Source organism: Dasypus novemcinctus, chromosome 8 (genome assembly GCF_030445035.2).
Source record: "Dasypus novemcinctus isolate mDasNov1 chromosome 8, mDasNov1.1.hap2, whole genome shotgun sequence".
Classification (NCBI taxonomy): Eukaryota; Metazoa; Chordata; class Mammalia; order Cingulata; family Dasypodidae; genus Dasypus; species Dasypus novemcinctus.
The window spans coordinates 36,538,638-36,560,234 of record NC_080680.1 but is presented as its reverse complement, the minus strand read 5'-3'; the positions used below and the strand labels follow the sequence as shown (position 1 = coordinate 36,560,234).

Here is a 21,597-nt window from a genome sequence, read left to right as displayed (position 1 = left end):
TTGTAAAATATTACAATAATGTGTGCTTCTATTTGCCAAAATGAATTATACGTTTTGAGTTCCATAGGTAAAGTGATGCCTAACAACTTGAGTGAAAATCTTTTTTATCCAATGCCTTTTCCAGATTTCTCTCATTCCTAACTTAAAAACTCTTTATATTAGTAGAACCTTTTTTTTCCTGTAAGTAATAGAAAAATCAAAATTTGGGGGAAAAACCCAAATTGGTTTAATTAAAAAACTGGAATTCATCAGTCCATGCAAGTGTATAGAGGGATGAAATATATGGTCTCAGACTCTGCTTTATCCTAAATTTAATATGTGATCAAAGGAGTCCCATTTCTCTTTGATTCTCTCCACAGCAGCTACTAACACCTCTTCCTTACATTACCCTGTCCAGAGGAAGAGAGACTATTTTTAAGTAGCTCCCTTGGAAGAACAAGAAAATGTCTTCTCTACAAATTCACAGAATGTCTCCTCCTTTCAAATGGGACCTAAGAGGGTCATGTGCTCATCCCTGCATCTGGGAAGGAGAGAATGATGAGTGGCTTAAGCCAGTCAGGACCCACCCTTGGAGCTGGAGGTTCTCAATTTCCTTGAAGCACATAGAATACATTGAGGGGGTACATCTCCCCAAGAGAAGGAAAAAGGAATGCTGGGTGGTAATTTACAGTTATCCAACTCATCTTTTAATAAAACATGTTAGTTTTTATCAATGTTACATATGCACAGTTTAGAGTCAAATAATTCTATAAAGCTTATTATGAAAAACAGTATCTCCTTCCCTTCCTCTGCCTGCCCCCACCATCCAACTATACAAAGACAAACATTTCCAACCCGTTTAGCTGACTCTTCTGGTATTATTTTCCAAACTGCATGCTTTCATTACTTTCTTGATTGTTTAGTTTAAAATATTATATATTTAAAGTATTAATTACAGGGAGCTGATAGGACTCAGGGGCTGAGCACCAGCTTCCTACATATGAGGTCCCAAGTTCAATCCCCCACTCTGGTACCTCAAAAAAAAAAAGTATTAACTAGAATGCAAATAAGGATATGGCTCTCTTTCATACCCTTGCCCAAATCTCTCTACATATCCTTACTATAATTATATTGTTATTTGGTTAGGTTAATATTGAGTATTTACATTATTATGACCATCTGATATTTTTTCGTAGCTGAGTTGAATAGTAAAATATGACTTTTTGTACACACTTTTTATTTTCACAGGATTCTTAATTATCTTTTTAAACATTAATTATTTTCCATGTAATTATCATTAATCTAATCTCCATCTCTCTGCTATTTTTTGAATTATGCTCTCTCTATATATTCAGACAGATTGGGTGTTCTATCTACTTTGTCTGCTTGGAGAAATCTTCCCAGGAATCTTTTGAACTTCCCCAGTCTCAGCTGGTTCCTCTTCTATACCAAGTATACAGATAGAATCTTCTAACTTCTCTCCATTGTCGTCCCGGGGGGTTCTCTAGCACTCTCTCCTAGTTTGCATATCCTTTTCCTAATTTTCCCAACTATCTCTTTCTTGGTTTGTTCATATGTTTTGGTGAAGAAAGGGTATATGAAAGAAAAAAATTTTCTGAGATCTTGCATGTCTAAAACTGTCCTTCTTTTACCTTCCCTTTTGATTAAGAGTTTAGATGATGTTGGAAATACCCTTCTGATTAGATTGAAAATAATATTCCTTTAGAATTTTGAAGATGCCTTCCCATTGTTTTCTAGATTCCAGAATTGCTATTCATAATTCTAAACTTATTCTGACTTTTAATCCATCTCGAGTGACTTATATTTCTGTTTCTTTATCTTATCTCTCTGGAAGGTTTCTGGTTATGTTTCTTATCATCAATATTCTGAGAGTTCACGATGATACAACTTAGAGTGGATATATTTTTATTACTATGGTCTCATTAATGTGCCCATTTATTCTGTAAACTCAAGCTCTTCCATTGTAGGAACTTTTCTTATATTATTTTTTAGGTAGTATTCTCTGCTCTGCAGAATATTAGGGAACAGAAGCCGTGCTTTTCTATATTCTCAAGATTGTGGCTACAATTTAACATTATTAAATTAGTGTTGAGAATGGTAAGTGAAAAAGTTCTAAGATCTAAATTCTAGTTTAGGTATGTTGATATCATCATTGTATTAGATATTTCTATAATGCTAAAGCATCCTATTTCTCTAATGGTTTCCCATAATTTATGCTTAAAAATCTTTATAATCCTAGGTATCTTATTTATAGTTGTTTCCTCAGGACTTAATACATATGTGACATGTAACAGTCCCTCAGTAAATATCTACTGAAAGTCTACTGGACTATGAGGAATACTTTTACTGGACAAATTTGATAGGCATAAATTTCTATATTAATGAGATAAGTAAGAATTAATAAATGTTACAAAACAAGAACTTCCATTCTGCCTTCTTTAGAATTTCTGTGAGGGTTTAATAAAATAAGACACGTAGAAATATTTTGAATATAAAAATGCTAAATATTATGGTAAAGTGTAGCACACTTGGAAGATACAGATTTCAGGCCACTTCATTCAGAACCATTAACCACACTAAAATTTTATTTTCTTCTTGTCTTTTCTATATATATAATTTGTATTTCTTTTTTCCTTTTTCTTTTTGGAACAGCTGCAGCTGCTGGTGGCCAGTAACTTTCATAGACATCCTTGTGGCCCAGAAATACTCCTTACTGTGCTGTTTAAGAGTAATGAATTATACGAAGGCCGAAAGAACAAGCGTCGTAAAGCTGCTATTCCCCTCTTCTACTCCTGATGGGTTATCAAGGTCAAGCAAGTGAATCACGATCGATCACATGAAGGCTTTGCCAATCATAGTTTGGCAAGAGGAACTCCAGCATAGTCTCTATTAAGGACTATTTCCTGAACTGCCATTTTCTTCTCTGACCCATTTCCCTGAAAGTTTCCTTAACAAATTGAGTTTAAAAGCAGGTGTAATCCAGCAGTCTCATTCACTGGTTTACTTGGTAATTTAATTTAAAAACATTTTGCTTGTATGGAGTTGCATTTTATATATTTTTTTCAGCTTTAGCTTTTCTTGGATGAGGAGCAGGAATATTTCACCCTCTTTTTCCCTCTAAGTTCAGAAATATCTTCATAAAATACTCATTGTACTTATTCACTCATTCATTTTTCTGAATACAGCCACTTGTTTTCTCCTTTTTTTTTTCCTACCTATCTCCCACTCACAGCCCCCCAAAATATACACCCAAGACTTTTTTATATTTCCTGCTGGATTCAGCATGAAAAGGAATAGGCTCTTCAGAAGAAAAATCTTAAATGAATTAGTGGCCTGATAAACACTGGGTTGAAGGTCTCTCACTTAAGGGAGAACATGGGTCATAGACAAATTCTTCATTTGTTAAAAAAAAAATGGCACTACATGTGACTGCCATTCCATTGCAGTCTGCTCATTTGGCCTCCAACAATCAGTCTCCTGAGTTTAGATTCTAATATTCTATACTTTTCCTTTGTTTTTTTGTTAAGGTTAGGAAAACACACACTTTTTATCTGACACTTTAGTTCATAGATGTATTTAAAGTTTATATAAAGTTTGAATTGACTTTGAATAATAACACTCAATACCCTCAGCTAGTCTTGTTGTGTGATTAACTTACATTTTCATTTCCCCAAACTAAGCCAACTTGCCTGCTATTCCTTGCAATTGACTTGGTGATTTTTATTACTCTGTCTTTGATTTTTTTTCTTCTCAATTTTCTAGTAGCCCTAGAAAGATCTTCCTTTCCTCTGCTAACCTATATGATCATCAATTCCATCATACCAAATTCAAGACTTCCTTCCTTGGGGAACATTTTCAGGTTAGCCTTCATTTCTAATCTCATCAGTCCCTTGATAGCCTTCCTAAACTTCTTATAGCTTTAATCAGAGTTTATTATTTATATTAATTTTCATGTAATTTTGGAATGGTCTTCTATTGTTTCTTGTATGCGTAGCTTTTCTTTCCTAACCAGATTTTAAGCTCCCCCAAGAGCAGGGATCATATCTTCTAACTTGTTTCTATGCTGTATATTGCCTTGTATAGTGCTGTGCACAGGTAGGCATTCAATAAGTGCTCGTTAATTAAATTGAATCAATTTAACTTACAGCAATTGCATTGTGAAATTAAAACTTCTGTTGTCTGGATGAAAAATGTTTCTATATGTAAAAAATGGATTATCTGCTGATGTGCTGAGTTTATTATCTCATTATACTATAATGCAGATGAGTAAGTAAAGCTACTATTATTTCTACTTGGATCATTTTTGCACTGTGCATTAATGAGATAGGAGAACTGATTTATGCATGTTGCCAAATTTACAATGTGGATGACACCCCTTGCCCTTTATCTATGTCATAAAGATAATGTTGAGAGAGATGATAAATGGTCCCCCAAGGGCATTCATCTCCTGAAGACAATGTACTTTTTGCACAAATGTTCATAGTACAAGCATTCTGATGTGATAGGCTAGATTTCAATCTTTCTATAATTAAAAAATAAGTTAGATTTTTATAGATCCTAAACACCCACCTGATTTAAATTAAGTAGTTTTAGAAATATTAACCCTTTCCATCTCTAGAGAGCTGTTGAAAATATTCCATCCTACCATGGACAAAGATCTAAGGTCAAAAACTATTTTATGGCTACTAAGAGGGTTGCCTTTCTCTGGGGGGATTAGATTGCTATGGTTTATTTCCGTAACCTTATTTCTATAGGGAAAATTAGAGGCAAACAACGAAATCAGAGTGTACCTTTTATTCTCTCTTAGAAGAAGAAAACATAATAAGCTATGACAAATATATACAAAAACTAAATTCACTTATTTGAAGAACTTTACAATTTGTTGAAAAACTGCAAAACCACATTTCAACATACTGAATTATCTGCTTTGCTTCTGAGAAGAACACATACTTTCAGCCACATCGAGGGATTTATATGAACATAGTGTAGACCTGATCTATGCTTTTTTTCCTCCTGATTGTTAGCTACCAGTGGCAGAGCCAGAGGTCGTGCTGGCCAGGTCTGGAGATATATTGGGAACCCAAATCTTATCACATGGTGAGATTGGGACAGGACTTGTTGATCAATGGGCAGAAGATTAGTCTTGATTTTTCTAAGCTTCTTTAGGGGTACAGACTTTACTATCTTCATTCCTTAGTGGATGTTAATAGAAAGAGGTTTTGTCTCAATTTCTCTGCCTAGCACTCCAGTGCTCTTTGTGGGCTGGAGTTCTGCCTTGAACCCAGGCATATTGACTGGAAAGTAGAATTTTTTACTTTGTTTTGCCAGTCCTGTCCCAAGTAGATGGTGGAGGAGTGTGCTTATAATAAACACGGCAACACACTGGGTGCCAGGTCACCAGGAACTATATACGGCGAGGCCAGTATGCTCCAATCCATTGGCTAACCAGCTATCAAACAACTACTATGTGTCAGTATCCCAACTATTCCTTGCTCTCTAGATTTTTCCCCCACTGTTTCACCCTACCTGCCAGGTTGGTCTCTCTGGTCTCCAGCATCTTTAAGCATGATAGTAGAATTTGGAAAACTTTTAAGATCAAATAAATTAAGGATATCTTCCCATCTGGGGCAAGACTGCCCCTTTCTTCACAGTAACACAGATATTGCAGAACACTCAGTGATAGAAATTGTAAAGAGATTTACACTCTCCTTTTCTCTATCAAATGCAATGTCAATCAAAATCCAGATATTAATTTCACCTTTCCCTGCTCTCTTCTGATGTTAGGATTCTTTGGTGAGCAAATAATCCTGAACCTCAGAATTAGCATTGCTTGCTTGGTGAATGGGATGCACACGAAGAACTTTAGCCTGCAATCCAGCATGAAGTTCTTATAGGGAAAATCAATGTAGGAGTGTTTCAGCAAAGGGCAACAGAATGGGAGTGAGACTGGGGGTGGGGTGGGGGAGGGGAGAGGTGTCTGACAACTTTCATTGCCTCCTTTGAGGCAAAAATATGTGCCTGTAATAATACCCAGTTGTAACTTTCTCTCATCTTATTCAGTTTACAAAGATAAAAATGTCTCCACAATTTACTTGTAAAACATACATAAGCCACCAGAATAAGTAAGCAGGCCTTCAAAAACAAAAGTCTATGAATGGGATTTGCAGGTATTCTCAGCTCTCCATGCAGATATGTATATTATTTCTTTGAAGATACATTGAGACCTAAGTATAACTTAAAAAAAACAAAAAAACAAAACAACACAAAACAAAAAAAAAAATCTGTTATAACCTTTATTGTCACCTTGCAAGAAAAAAAGTTCTCTTGTAATGGATCTCTTTGGATACTTGGCCCTGGATGGCTGCCTTTTTCATTACAGGTCTTGATGATTCAGTAATTATGAACAATGAAAAAAATGTGTGTACAAAATACTTGCCATCTTCTGGGAACTTAGCTTATATAATACATAATATGCACCAAGAAGTTTTGGTACAAATCCTTATGGTAATTTAAAAGCTTATAAGAGCGTTGTATGTTCATTGCAGCAAACTTGAAAATATATAATAGTGTAAAGAAGTAAAAAGAAATCCCATAATCCCACTACGTTTTGGTGTATTTTTTTTCAAGTTCACTCACAGACTCATTAAAGTATTTTGAATCCTATGACATGTCTAGGTTTCACCCTACTTTTTCATATCATACTTTGTCATTTCATAAAAATTACTTTAAGCCATATTCAATTGATACAAAATATTCTTTATGTCTAATATGATGTAGTTTTAATCATTCCACTATTATTGTATATTTAGATTTATTTAGATAGGAATTTCAATGAATAATTTTTATTTATAAATTTTTGGTTATAACTATAATTATTTCTTGAAGGTAAATGCTTCCATAAGGAATTACTGAGAAAAAGACAAAAATGTTTTGAAGATTCTCAGTCCATATGATCAAATGGTTTAACCGATGTATATTAATTTATATTTTATAATATTACATTTAAATATCAGCTTTAAATTTGAGCCTCCCTGTGGTTCCTTGGAGCTATGTTCCCCAGAAAAAAACATATGCTTAAATTTAATTCATACCTGTGGGTGTGAGCCCTTGCAAATAGGAAATTTTGATAAGTTTGCTTCAGTTAAGATGTGGCCCAACTGAATCAGGATGGGTCTTAATTCTCTTACTGAAAAGCTTTATAGGGAAGGTAACAGAAAGAGAGAAAAGCCAAGAGAGGAGCCAGAAGCTGAAAGCCAGCAAAACCTGGAAGGGAAAGGAGAAGCCAGGAGAGGTTACCATTGTGCGTTGCCATGGGGCAGAAGAGCCAAGCCCCCAAATGCCATAGTCTTCTGGGAGAAAGCATTGCCCTGATGACACCTTGATTTTGAACTTTCCCTAGCCTCAAAACTATGAGTCAATAAATTCCTGTTGTTTAAGCCATCCCATTTCATGGCATTTGTTTTGGCAGCCAGAAAACTGAGCGATCTCCTTAGAACACATTTTTGTGTAAAGGCATTAATTTAATATAGAGCTTTTGATCAATATACACAATTTGAAGGTCAAATTATTGATGCAAATGTATTACTTTCTATTACTTAGGAATACAGTGTCTATTTTAGAGCAATTAGTCTTAAATGACATTGAATTTTCTTTTGATACTGCTTTATTTGTGGCTATATGAAAATATCTTTCAGAGCTCTCTAATTTAGTTAGGTATTTTCATCTTAAGAAAATACTCTAAATAATTTTTTGGAAGCCAAATATCATATCCTGCATTAAATAAATATCGACCAGATTTGATAACCAATCCAAAGTGCATTAACTTTTTTCCCCTATTTTTTCTGATTTACTAGAACTTCAGTCATAGTTATGATGTTTATGTTTTTAATTTATTACTAAAAATCAGTGACCCCAAATTATTTTCCAAATTAAAGAACACAGGTAGAATCTCCAACATTTTTTTCATTAGAGAAGTTGTAGGTATACAGAAAAATCATGAATAAAATAGTTTTCATCACCCTATTACTAACACCTTGCGTTAGTGTGGTATATTTGTCACAGTTCATGAAAAAACCTATTTAGAATTAGTCCATCATTTACAATAGGGTTCACTATATGTGCTGTACAGTACTATGTGTTTATTTTTATTTTTACTCTAGTAAAGTATATGTAACCGAAAATTTATTTTAACCACATTCACATATATAATTCAGTACTGTTAATTACATTCACAATGTTATGCTACCATTACCACCATTCATTACCAAAAGTTTTCTATCAACCCAAATAGAAACTATACAGTATAAGCATTAACTCCCCATTCTCTACCCCACACCATCCTCTGGTAATCTATATTCTACTTTTTGACTCCATGAATTTTCTTGTTCTAATTATTTAATATCAGTAAGGTCATATGATATTTATCTTTTTTGGTATCTGCCTTACTTCACCCAACATGAGTTCTTCAAGTTTCATCCCCAATCTTTTATTAGAAGTTTAATTTGTATGTTTTGGTTATGATGAAGGATGTGTGACCTTGACAGCTTATCCATCACTGGGAGGATATCAGTCAAATTCCTTTTGGATCATTCACTTTTCATCATATATAAACAAGTAAAAATTCCATAAATCCAAATGGAGTCACAGAATAATCCAAATATGATAAATTAGTAACTGGTCATGTCGAGAGTATCATGAAATATCCCAAAGTATCCAGCTTGAATTCAGAGGGTGATTTATGCTCAAAAGCTCTGACCAACTGTCTGGAGAATTGACCAGAAATTTTAGAGGAAAAATGCCATCTCAAAATCAGGTGAGAGTATCACACCTCTATAAACTTCTAAAATCATGGTTCTCCATAAATCATCCAAGAATAACTGATCAAGTTCATCGATTACTTTCTCATCACCAAAGCCATTATTGAGAACAGGTAAGAAGAGCAAATATGAAAGTATCCACAGTATAAGACCCCAGTTATTATAGCCCATCTCTCTTCTTTATTGGTTCAAATCACTCAACAATTTTATTTACCCATTCTACACATACACACAAAAACACATTTCAAGTACAGTTATACACACTTCAAGTGGATCTGAGTGGTATATCACGTAAATGGTACCAGTTTAAATCAGGGTGCTGTTAAAGACTTAAGGTCCTTGTTTCAACAGAGCTGTGCCTAGGAAACCTGCAGTAGAACTCTTTTTCTTGGCTTCCCAACCCAGCTAATTCTCATTCAACCAAGTGGTGCTCAGTCCCAGTCCCACTCCCCTTCAAATGGCACCGCTTGTGATTATTCCTTTGCATTTGCCATGGCAAAACCATCACTATATCAGAGTAAGTTTATCTTGTTACTATGACACAATTTTTAAAAGTACACAAGCAATTCAGATACAAAAACATTAAAGAGGTAAATATTGTTCACAGATCCCATTGAAAGGCATACTGGAAAGAAAACATTTGTCAACTCTTAAAAATCTATCTTTAACAAAATTTCCTTTACATTTTAATTTATTAGATAAGGAATAAAAGCCAAATTCATGTCAATTAAAAGCAGAAGTATTATTTAATGGAATAGACACCCTGTAAGAGGGACAGCTGAGGACACAGATGATTTGGAAACATAGTGAACATGAAGTCCTGCCTACAAGCAGGGGATTGCATGAGAACATTTCAAGCAGAGGTAACAATTTCAGGCTTTGAACAGGCATCCTCTTAGTTGAGTTCACAAATGACCATATAAGTGATGGAGTTTCTTCTTTTACAAATGATGAGAAGTTGGCCATTACTCTGTAAGAAATGTCTATTAAAAATCTTAGTGTACATTGTTTGCCTGTAAAAAAAAAAAAAAGTGGAGTGTTTAGTTCCTGTCTTTGTAGGACACATACTAGAGACAGAAGTACAATAAAATGCACAAACTACCAACTAGTACAATCAGAAAACAGGAAGACTGTCAGCATATAGACCCTACCAGAGTCTGTCAGCAGTCAGCGCGCAGACCCCACTAGAGCTGTCACTCATTCAGCCTGCAGACAATACTGGAGACAGTCTTATGAACACTATGGGTCTAAATTAAAGTCCTAGATGTATTTCTGATGTTCGTGTCACCCCTAGGAGAAGTCAGAGCTCTACCCTGCCAACATCTCAACCTGACTTAATTGTTACCTGTTATGAAAGTACAAATATTTAAAAATGCAAGCAAGTCAAAACTGCATACTGGAAAAGCTGGGTAAATTTATCAAATTTCTCAGCTTCACACAATATGCCATCTGAGCTTGGCAAAAACAACAGAATGTGTATAAAACTTCATAACCCAGATCTAATTCTCTCAATTATTGGCTACCCCAAGCACCAAGGAGTTTCTCTGGGACACAGATCTCTTGCTCACAGAAAAACCACAAGACAGATTTTAATCTAAACAGCTGTACCATATGGTTCTTCAAAATGCCAGTGCTTCTGACGATCAGATGTGGGTCGTGAAGAGGGATACCCAGAACCTCCCACGTAAAGCTCCTTCAGCCAGACAAGGAGTACAACTATAGTGTATCCCTAACTCTAATTTCTTGCAAAAATAGAGACAATGATACAGTGCAGACCCTTTGCACAATGCATGTTCTTAAAGGATTTTCTTATACTGGTTTCCAACTTATTATAAAACCAAGCCAAACCAAATCAAAAGACAGTAGAATATAGCCCATCTCTTGAGTTCACTTATTTTAGTAAGCCAAAGTACTCTGCATCAGACAACACATTATGCTTAAATGGGTGGTGAGGATGATCTGAAAGATCTTTAAGAGATCACTTAGTGCTTCAGACAGGAAAATACATCCACTGATTGATCTTCCAAAGGACATTAAAGTTCTAACTTGTGCTCTTTTTATATATAAAGAACCTGAAGCAGGCACAAATTAGGTGACCTGCCCATTGCATTAGGTGGAAGAACCATAAATCAGAATTTGGAGCATCCTAGAGTTAGTTTTCATCCCAGATCCTGGTGAGGAGGTTAAGGCTATACTCAACAGAGTACTGGACCAAAGGTTAGTACTTCTTGCTTCAGTCTCTGTGCTGTAGTGAGTTTACTCAAAATAGGAATAAAATATTTGGAGTTAAAATAAGAAATATGAAAAATTAATTACAGAGGGCTTTGAAAAAGCTCAGGTGTTTATAGTTAGATGCTCTATAAACCTATCTGGCTCATTCTCCTTAGTATGGGTTGATACCTTTGTGTCTGATTGGTCTAGCTAGGTTTGGAGGTCAGTGTTGAACTGTAATGTTAGTGGAAGATATGTCCAAATGGAGAAGCAGAAGGCATCTGTTGCTTTTTTCAGCACTACAGGTCCAGAGGCATCAAAATGTCATTCATTTTTGTTCATTTGTTCTTCAATTTTTCAGCAGTTTTGCCTTGATTTTTGGTTATATATTAATGAATAAAGTAAGGAAATGAAACACACATTCAAAGCAGGCAAAAATTAAAATCCGCTGTGTGACTTTCAGAAAGTAGGTTGAATTGTGTACCTCAATGAAAGATGTGTTCTTAATCTTAATCTGTGTTTCTGTGGATGTGAATCTATTTGTAAATAGGACCTTTTGAAGACATTTTTATTTAAGGTGTAGCCCTACTGAATCAGGATGGGTCTTAATCCATATTACTGGCGGCCTTATAAAGTGACGATATCAGAAGCTGAAGTCAAAGAAGGCCTTGCAGGAAGAAGCTAGAAGATAACAGAAACTGAAAGAACACAGACACAAGGAGAGCCCCAAGATATCGCCATGTGATGGAGCACTGCTACCTCCAGAACAACTCTTGACCCAAAGGTAAAGCATAGCCTTGCAGTGCACTTCTGACCCAAAGGGAAAGCATAGCCTTGCAGTGCACTCTTGACCCAAGGGGAAAGCATAGCCTTGCAGTGTCTTGAATTGGGGCTTCTAGCCTCTGAAATCATGAGCCAATGAATTCTTATTGTTTAAATCAACCCACCATGTGGTATTTGTCAGAGCATCTTGGCAATCTAAGACAGAAGTTGTTGAACCTCTCAAAACTTCATGTTTTTCACCTCTAAAAATGGGGATAATAGCATTCCTACCTCATCAGGTTTTTATTTGGGATTACATGAGACGATGTAGGCATAGTACCTAATACCATTGGCTGACTCTTTGCTAGTGATCAATAATAGTCATAACTGCCATCCTTATTTTTATGGAGTTCTAAATGTTTCTATTTTTTGGTTTAATTAATTTTTCTGCTTGACCATACATATAAACTCTGCGAAGTAATTGAAATACCATTGAAATGAGAATTATTCAGAATCTGATCATGGTTTTTATAGGCTGTAAACACTACAAATATAGTGTTCCTCAACGTCTAATTTAAATTTAAAACAATATTAGCTTTAAAGCACTAGATTTACAAGTATGCTTCTTTCTGGGGAAAAAAAATCTTGCTCTGTTCATTCTCTAAGCACCTACTTAATTAGTCTATTGTGTACTCTAGCCATGGAATTAGCAATCTCTAACACCAGTGTGCCTATAAATTAGAGTATAAGGCCCTATACCCATACTTAATATCTTACAGGATTATATAAATGAGTTAGATATATAGAGACTGAGAGTGAACAGGAACAGAAAGTCTTACGGAAACGAGTGTTAGAATTCTAAAATGTGGTTTTCATTTCGGCCGGCAGCCTAGAAAAGCCTAGAACAAGCTCCTCTTTTCTGTCGCCCTCCTGTCTGCGCGTCAGTGACCTGCGCAGCGCTCTCAGGACGAATCACCGCACACGCTGGCAAGGCAGGCATTTAGAAAGCTTATGCCCCTCTTTGACCGAGTCGTGGTTGAAAGGAGTGCTGCCGACACTGCAACCAAAGGAGGCATTAAGCTTCCAGAAAAATCTCAAGGAAAAGCATTGCAGGCAACAGTAGTAGCCGTTGGATCGGAATCTAAAGGAAAGGGTGGAGATATTCAACCAGTTAGTGTGAAAGTAGGAGATAAAGTTCTTCTCCCAGAATATGGAGGCACCAAAGTAGTTCTAGATGATAAGGATTATTTCTTATTTAGAGATGGTGACATTCTTGGGAAGTACATAGACTGAAATAGATCGCTATTGAAATGGCATCATGTGAAGCTGCCCATTCCACTGAAGTACTAAAATCTTCCATCATGTAGATTATTTCCATGACTCTTTTGTAATAAAGTAATGATAATCCAGTGTTTCTAAAATTTAGTTTCACTGTACCAATATAAACATTTTCAAATAAAAGTATGTAAATGAAAAAAAAAAGAATTCTAAAATATGGGTTTGTTTTTTATTTTGCTTTTGTGGGATCAAACTTTTTTCCCATAAGAATGTAACTCAGATTTGCTATAAGTCAATGGAGAAAATGGATGTAATACAAACATTTAGAAATGGATCTTACCTGTTAAGGGAGGTCAAACTGAATGACTATTAAGAAATTTTATGTGACAGTTGTATTGCTATGCATGGTATGAGGATAACCCTGAAAAAGAATATAGGTAGGGTAATGGGTCTGAATGGCAAGGGGGTTGGGTCATTGGTCACCTGAATTGATGAACACATTTGTATTGGAATTCATGACTAAACAGCCCATTAGCAGATAAAAATCAGCCTGCTGCAAAAGGAGCCATGGACTGCAATTACAGCTGATCTCAGTAGAACATGGAATGAATTTTTTCCATGGGAAATGTTTGTCTCTGTTGGAACAATAGATAAGACCTGGTAGAAATACTTAGCCTTTGGGGTCAATGTCAGAGAAAAAGCTCCGTGTATCTCAACTTGATGGACAATAAGATAATTGTGTGGTGGCTGACTGGTGGAGTGAAGGAGCACTGGCCTGGAAGTTAGGACAAGGGCTTGAATTCATTGCCTGTGTGATTTTGGGCATGGCTTCTAATTCTTGGGGATCAGGCTCCTCACCCTTGAAATGAAGTGGTTATAATAGATCATCTCTTAGGTGTTTTCCAGTTTGACTTTGCTATTAGTCATGTGCAATTAAGCATGTGCATTATGGAGATTCCCAAAATCACTGTCATGTTTCACTACTTATTAGGTTAAATAAACTAATAGAATGAAAGGCATTAAAAATTCCTGGCCCAAAGTAAGTGATGAATAAATATTAGCAGCTCTTATTATCTTTTTCACCTGGCCTAATTACTTACCTTCACCAAGCCTCAACTACCTCATCTTTAAAATGGGTTACAGTGGTTTCCACTCCTGCTGTAGGTATTATAGGAGATGATGCTGAAAACCACTGAGCAAAGGGTCTCGCGCTCAGTTAAGACCTGGATAAATATTATACACGAGTTTCCTTTTTTTGTGCCAATTATTTTTATTTGAAAAATTTTGTCATGTTCTAGTTAAAAATTCAGAATGATGTTAATTGATCTAATTCTGACAGTTTTTAATTAGAAAAACCAATCACAAGGAAGGCTTGACTCAACTGGAAAAACAACATTTTCACAAATCCAATAAAAACAAGTCTAAATTATTTTGGTACATTCTTAGTTATTTTTTTAGGTGTGAATATTCTAGTAGCAAAGAGGTTAACAAATTTAAGAGAAGCAACATTGAATGAATCAAAATGCATGTAGTTGAGCATTAGGATCCCAGAGTTTAGTCCTGCTTCTGGTACTGATGAGCTGTTTGACCTGTTGGAAATCATATAGCTTCTCTCTGAGTCTCAATCATCTGTAAGGTAAGGGAATTCACAAAGTGAATTCCAAACTTCCATCCTTATCCTCCAAACCTGCACTGTCCAATCTGGTATCCACTAGCTAGCTACACATGTCTATTGGACACATGAAACATGGCTAGAAATGGAAATGTGCTGTAAGTGTAAAGTACAGACTGAATTTCCAAGACTTCATATGAAAAACTATTATAAAAATATCTCATTAAATGTTTTAAAATTTTTCATTAAATGTTTAAAAGATACCAGTTTGGAAATAGTTGCTTAAATAAGATACATTTCTAAAATTAATTTCATCTTTTCTATCAGATGTCTCTGTCAGACACAGCTGCTCTAAGAACTCTCTGAATTTATGAAATACATTTTAGTGAGGAGGGTTCCAATTACATTATACCCAGAGTTGAGATTCAAATCAGCTGGAAAAAGTCTAATGAGCTGGTAGTGCTGGTGGCTCAGTCCTATCTGATGGCAGGAGTTGATTTGTATGGAGGGATTCAGCCTTTGTGAAAATAGAGAAAAGGAATGGAAACGGAGAAGGAGACTGTTACAACCATTGATTAGTGTTCAGAGAAGACAGACAGGGACTGCAGGCAGAAAGAACAGTGGTACCCGGTACATGTTAGGCACCTTTGGTGGTCTGACACAGAGAAGAGGGACATCCTGTCCATGTGTGAATGGCACTGCCATCAATTGGCAGCATGGGGAGCAAAGGGACCGTCCACTGGAAAGGTCTCTGGTGTTCTCATGGCAAACACCCATGGCAGGCAATTCCCAGGTCAACTGGAAGGACTGGAGGAGCAAAGTAAGAACACAGAGAAGGGCCCATGGTGAGTAAGCCTGACAGAACAATTCAGAAACCATAAACCCATGGATTCCCAAACATAACCAGGTAAGACTTTGCAGAGCACTAGTATCTATGCCTCAAAATGTGTGGGTATAATAAATCTGGGATCTTAATGTTAATAAATACCTCCACTGTACCTTACAATGGTATGGTCCAGGAAAGCTGTGTTTATTTTGTTTTGTTTTGTTTTAGACAAATTAGCAATAAAGAACTTTTAAAAATCAAAGTTTCTTGACAGCAGTGGAATACCAGGCTTTCTGTGCTGTGTCAAAGAGAGGGAGGATGCTCATGATGACTTATCCACATTGTTTGGGGGTATCTGGGAGGGCGGTGGGGAGGGGGGAAGAAAGCGTTGACAGATGCCACATTTTTGTTGCCCCTTCTATTGCTTTATGGCCAGTGAAGTACAAATGGGGACTGCAGAGCTTGCTTTCCTGGAACACAAGGATAATATTCTTGAGGCAGTGACAAAGTAGAATACTAACTGCTGCTACCCCCCAGGCTGAAATCTCAAAAAATATTCTTACTATATCACTGAATGACAAAGATGTGTGGTTATTTCTGTCTTTAACACCATTGTCACTTGACTGTTGTTTGGATTTTTACTGCTTAATGTTCATGCTGATCTGTGAATAACCACAAAAGATCAATAAAGATTTGGTCCTAAGAATGAAAACACTAGCTCTCTTCTTAAGTTTCTGAATTATTTAACTCAGACCCACTTTAGAGTTTAGAACTGGATTGAAATCATGAAAAATAAATTTCACCAATCTGTGAATCACAGGTGATACCAAGTATTCCTGGTAGGATCCAATAAGACCTTTCAGAAGTGTTCTTGGAATCATGCTCACAGTCAGACTGACCAGTGAGCAGCTTCCCAACCGCTGGTCCACAACCCAGCAAGGCTAATTGTTACTGCCTCAGTTGTGAGGGGCCCTCTTTGCCTTCTTCCTTGACAACATCAGCTGGACTTCCAAGATGCTTATTTGCCCTTTTCTAATCTCCCTGGAGATAATAAGAGAGGATATATAAAGCTTTCTAGGCTACAGTATAGATTGGGAAACACCACTCTATGAGGCATAGAAACATTTGTGGGCAGTTTGTACCAGGCACTGTACAAGGCTCTGGAAATCCAGTAGTGAACACAACAGATCTCTTTCCTGAAGAATGATGCAAAATATGTAAATATGATAGTGTGCCTGGAAGGGCTCCTTTAGGAAAGTAATCAGGGAAGCCTGCCTGGGAGGTGACATTGGAGTTGAGACATTGATGAGAAAAAACAACCAGAGGGTATTTCTTTGAATGTTTTTAATTGACTTAAGACCCCCTTGGAAGGTAATTAAAATAAAGTGTCCAGGAACCAGATGTTTTCTTATTGTAGAGAAATGAACATCACTTTAAAAAGCCCTGTGTTGTAGGGTATAACTCATACCTGCTCTGCATACTAAGTACTCTATTTAGTAAACAAAGCCCCGTGGGATTGAATAAGTATAAGAAATGATGAGTATGCAAAGATATAAAATATGGCTTATTTTTGCCCAAGGTGACCCAGCCAGGAAGAGACAATGCTGAGCCTCAGAATCCTTATTTTGTCCTCTTTCAACAACTTTAGAGCCTTTTCGTTGTGCACTTCCTGTTTAACAAGGATCTCAACCCAGATTCCAACAGGAAGCAAGAGAATAATACAAATAAGTGAAGTTGTCTAGCAGAGACTGTGATGAAACAGAGAACATGGTCCTTTAGGGGGCAGCCACTACTCAATTCTAGCTAATTACCCCAGATCCACACCTCCTATATCTTTGCTTTTACAAGAGAAACTGGAAACCTGTTTTTGTATGTGAAATACCAACATACTTAAATTTTAGTAGACAGCACAGATAAACCTACACACATACCATCTGTTGCCAGGAAGATGTCCAAGGGCCATCCCAGAACACACTAATATGAGAAGTCTTTTGAATGAACAGCCCTCTTTTGCACAATTTGAAAGCACCTCCCTGGGTTTTCCTGATATTTTTCTCCTTTTGAAAAATGAAATTTCTCTCCTCACTCTGAAGACATTGTGGCAATTTGAGATTATTTATGAATCCCAAAAAGAGAAAGATTATGTCTGTTAAACTAATTTATTTCTCTGGTTGTGATACCGTTTGATTGTATTAAATTCAAAGGTTTTATGTTTACATCATAACATCAATTTAGGGCTTTTGATTTGACAACATTAGTAGGGTGAGACTCAAGTTGACTCCCTGCCCCCTTGGTTGGCCTATAAAGCAGACACATGAGAAAGAGAGAGAGAGCTCTGTCATGCTTGATCCTAGGGTCCCAGGAAGAGATGAGACATTTGCCTGATAAGTTTACAGCTGAAGAGAACAGAGCAGCTGAACGGTTCAGAAGGCCTGGAAAGAAATGAGCCTTGTGCCAGAGACTAATGTAGGAAGGAAGCCCTGAGAGACCAGGCAGAGATCACCCGTCATCTTGCTTCGACATGTGGCAGCTGACTTGGGTGAGAAAGTACCTCTTACGGTACCTTGAGTTGGACTTTTTACAGCCTTGGGACTGTAAGCTTTTACCCCAAATAAATACCCTTTATGAAAGTCAAAAATTAGAAAAAAAAAAAAAGGAAGGATGTAGACACTGAGGAAGAAATGAAAGAAAGTGCCTTGCCTCTGTATATACAGAGCAATACCTGTTACAGTGATGAAAGGCAAAATGTTTGAAACAAAGCTTTGTAATACTTTTCATTTTATTAATACACTAATTTATTTTTACTTTATTTTAGTTTTCTAAATTATTATGTATTCTATTTCTAAACTTTAAACCCATCACTGTATTTCAATTTCCTATTAATTGAACTTGGTAATATATTAGGCTTCATTGTTGAAGTTTTGGACCAAGGAAAGGTTCAACTATGGCAGGGGAGGAACACTGGTGTGGGTGTTACTGATGGGGGGGAAAGGGTGGGAAGGAGTTCTCCAGGACTTGTATATAGGGGACATAAAAAATGTTCTGATATATGTTGGGTGTTTTTATAGTAGTTACAGTTACAAATGTCAACTGAGGGAATGCTGAGTTCCTACCCAGGGGAGCTCTGGCACAACAATAATCCACCAAGGCAACAACAAAGACCAACAAAGAAGGATGGTTCAATAATGAGCCCTTGATACTGATGACTATGCTTATGAGCCTGAGTGTCTGAAATACGAACTAGGCCTAGAGCTGCAGGGTGCTTAAGAGTTACCTCCTGAGAACCTCCATGTTGCTCAAATGTGGCCACTCTCAAAGCCAAACTCAGCATGTAAATGCATTACCTTCCCCCAGTGTGGGACATGATTCCTTGTGATGAGCCTCCCTGGCACCGAGGGATTACTACCAATCACTAACTGGTGATGCAGCTAGAAAGAGACCTTGCATAAAAGGGTCGACTCAGACCAGCAGAATATCTCAACCTACATGTTGGATCAAGTGTTAAAAACTGCTTTTTGACCTTGAATAAAAGGGGGAAATGGCAAAGACAAATGAGTTTATATGGCTAAGAGTCTTTCAAAAAGAGTCGGTGGTCATCAGAGGAGTCGTGCTTACGCACACCTCAACAGGACCCCAGAGAGAGCCAAAGTAGATACAAGCCTACGTGCTGGTTCTCCTAAAGGCTACAGAGATCCACAGGGTATACGGTCATGGCAGATGGATCTGGAGTTCTGTGCCATGTCAGAGGGCTCTACTTTGGAATTTGTGCTCCCAAGTGTGATGGAGTTGGACTCAAATGTGACCCTCCTACACATGCCTCTTCTGTCACTTTTATTGAAATTGTGGTAGGCACTAGGGATGGTGCATACTCAGGGGACCTGAATCTCTGGACTGGCCATGTGCCAACTGGGCCCTGAGCTTCAGCAGAGTTGCTGTTCTTACTCTGGTTCATTGGACTTACCCAAGTCAGCTAACAGGGAAGTGAAGATAGTCAACCACCACACCAGGGAATCAAGAGTGCCAACAATTGCAAACAGAGGAATTGCATCCATCATCCGTGTGGAATCTAAGCTTCTTCTTGATATAGATGTGGAGTGGACATAACCACGCAGGGTCCACAGGATGGAGGAACAGAGTATGGATTAGAGTGGATTTACTGATATTCTATTATAAAACTATTGTGACTAGTAATAGAAGAAATTGTAGCATTGAGTTGGAGAAAGTGGCCATAGTAGTTGCTGAGGGCAGGGAAAGGGAAGAAGCAGTGTGATGTGGGGGCATTTTTGGGACTTTGAGTTGTCCTGAATGATATTGCAGGGTCAGATACTGGACTTTATATATTCTGTTATAACCCACTGAATGTACTGGGAGAGAGTGTGAACTACAGGGTAAACTATAATCTATGTGGTGCAGTAGTGCTCCAAAATGTGTTCACCGAGTGCAATGAGTGTGCCACAATGATGGAGGAGGTTGTTGGTGTGGGAGGAGTGGGGTGAGGGTGTGGGGGGTATATGGGAACCTCTTATATTTTTTAATGTAACATTTTTTGTGTGATGTATATATCTTCAAAAAAATACAATTGACAAAAATGATGGGGTGGGGGAGTGGGGAGTGAGTTATATGGGAATCTCATGTTTTTTATGTACTTTTATGTTTTTTAATGTAACATTCTTTGTGATCTATTAACTTTAAATTTAAAAAAGTATAAAAAAAATTTTAAAAATAAAAAAAATAAATAAATATTACCTAAGGGGGGGGGAGTCAATAGATTTCTGGTACTTTGCATGAGAACTCTTTTGACTGATTAATACAGGCATCATATTTTTCCTGCACAAAAAAACCTAGAATTTGAGTTCTGCTAAGTCTCAAAATGTAGTACCACAAGGGGGAGCTAAAGGTTTTTTTAAAATCTTATATAAACTACTAATGCAACAATTGAAACTATTATCCTATAACAGTTAAGGTTACTCCTTCTTGGGCTTTGAAAACAAAAGAGTCCAGAGCACTTACAGTTTCTTTCTAACCAATCAAAATCAAGTGAAAAGTGAATAGTCAGAATAGGTAAATTAAGTTATATTTATAAGGTAATTTATAAACATAACATTGGAAATGAAGATGAGTCAGGACTCCTATTTACGTTAGAGATAAATGGTTCTACATTGGGCTGTTCCTTTGGTCTATACCTGGGAGATAAGTGATAGGATCAGCAATAATTTTTGTTTTTCCATTTATATAAAAATGAACATTTTCACAGCAATAATTACTTTATTAAGCAATGCTTTCTGATTAAATGCTATATCCCATTATTCTGTGCTGTAGAAACGATAGGCTGTGTGATTACAGACAACTTACCTATAATAAGCAAACATTGCTTCAGATATGTTGACTGCTCACACCTGCCCTCTTTGTGATCTGGATTATTCCAATTAGCTGATGACTGTTAAAGTATTCAAATTAGGCTTCAGCTCTGCTGCTCTTTATGACTCCCTCTTTTTTTTTTTTTTAATTCTATTTTTATTTGTGTAAAGAAGACTTTACAGGTAAAGGAACAGAACTGGTGGGAGAGAGATTCTCCCTTCATGCCCCTGTTGCCCCTAGCAGCTTTGGTTTATAGGATGGGGACAGGGAATAAATTCACTCACTCATCTGAAAGGACACATGGCACCAGAAGTCCTTGACTTTAGTATGTTTATAGTGGACTTTCATCCAGTAGACATATCATCACTGCAAGCCATCAGTTTTTAGTAATGCCTACAATCATGCATTTTTTATTTCACACAGATGATATGCATATTATGGAGTTGTGTCCCAAAAGGGTATATGTAGATACATTTACTACTAGAAAATGTAATGACATTTTAAAACTTATTTTATTGCAAAAAATATATAAACTGGAATACTGAAAAGAAATCTGTAGCAATAAAATAGAGATAAAAATAGAATTCTTTAAAAGTACCTAACAGATACATTCTAATCTCTTTAAAGACTTTCAATGAAGTATGTACTTGGGAAAGAAAAGGAGAAAATGGAAAACATGTTCAAAATTATGGAAAACTTTATTGTGGTGGATCTTTGCTGCTTTTTGACAGTCT

General features: G+C 36.6%; 1 protein-coding gene across 1 annotated transcript in view; it reads left to right on the top strand.

Moving 5' to 3' along the window:
* TMC1 (transmembrane channel like 1) overlaps positions 1-4,297 on the top strand; it is a 133,640-nt gene extending 129,343 nt beyond the window's left edge. The window contains exon 20 of the mRNA XM_071216678.1: positions 2,653-4,297. Coding sequence (XP_071072779.1) covers positions 2,653-2,675 — 23 coding nt within the window. The 3' untranslated portion in view covers positions 2,676-4,297. The remainder of the gene's footprint in view (positions 1-2,652) is intronic.
* Positions 4,298-21,597: the final 17,300 nt, after the last annotated feature.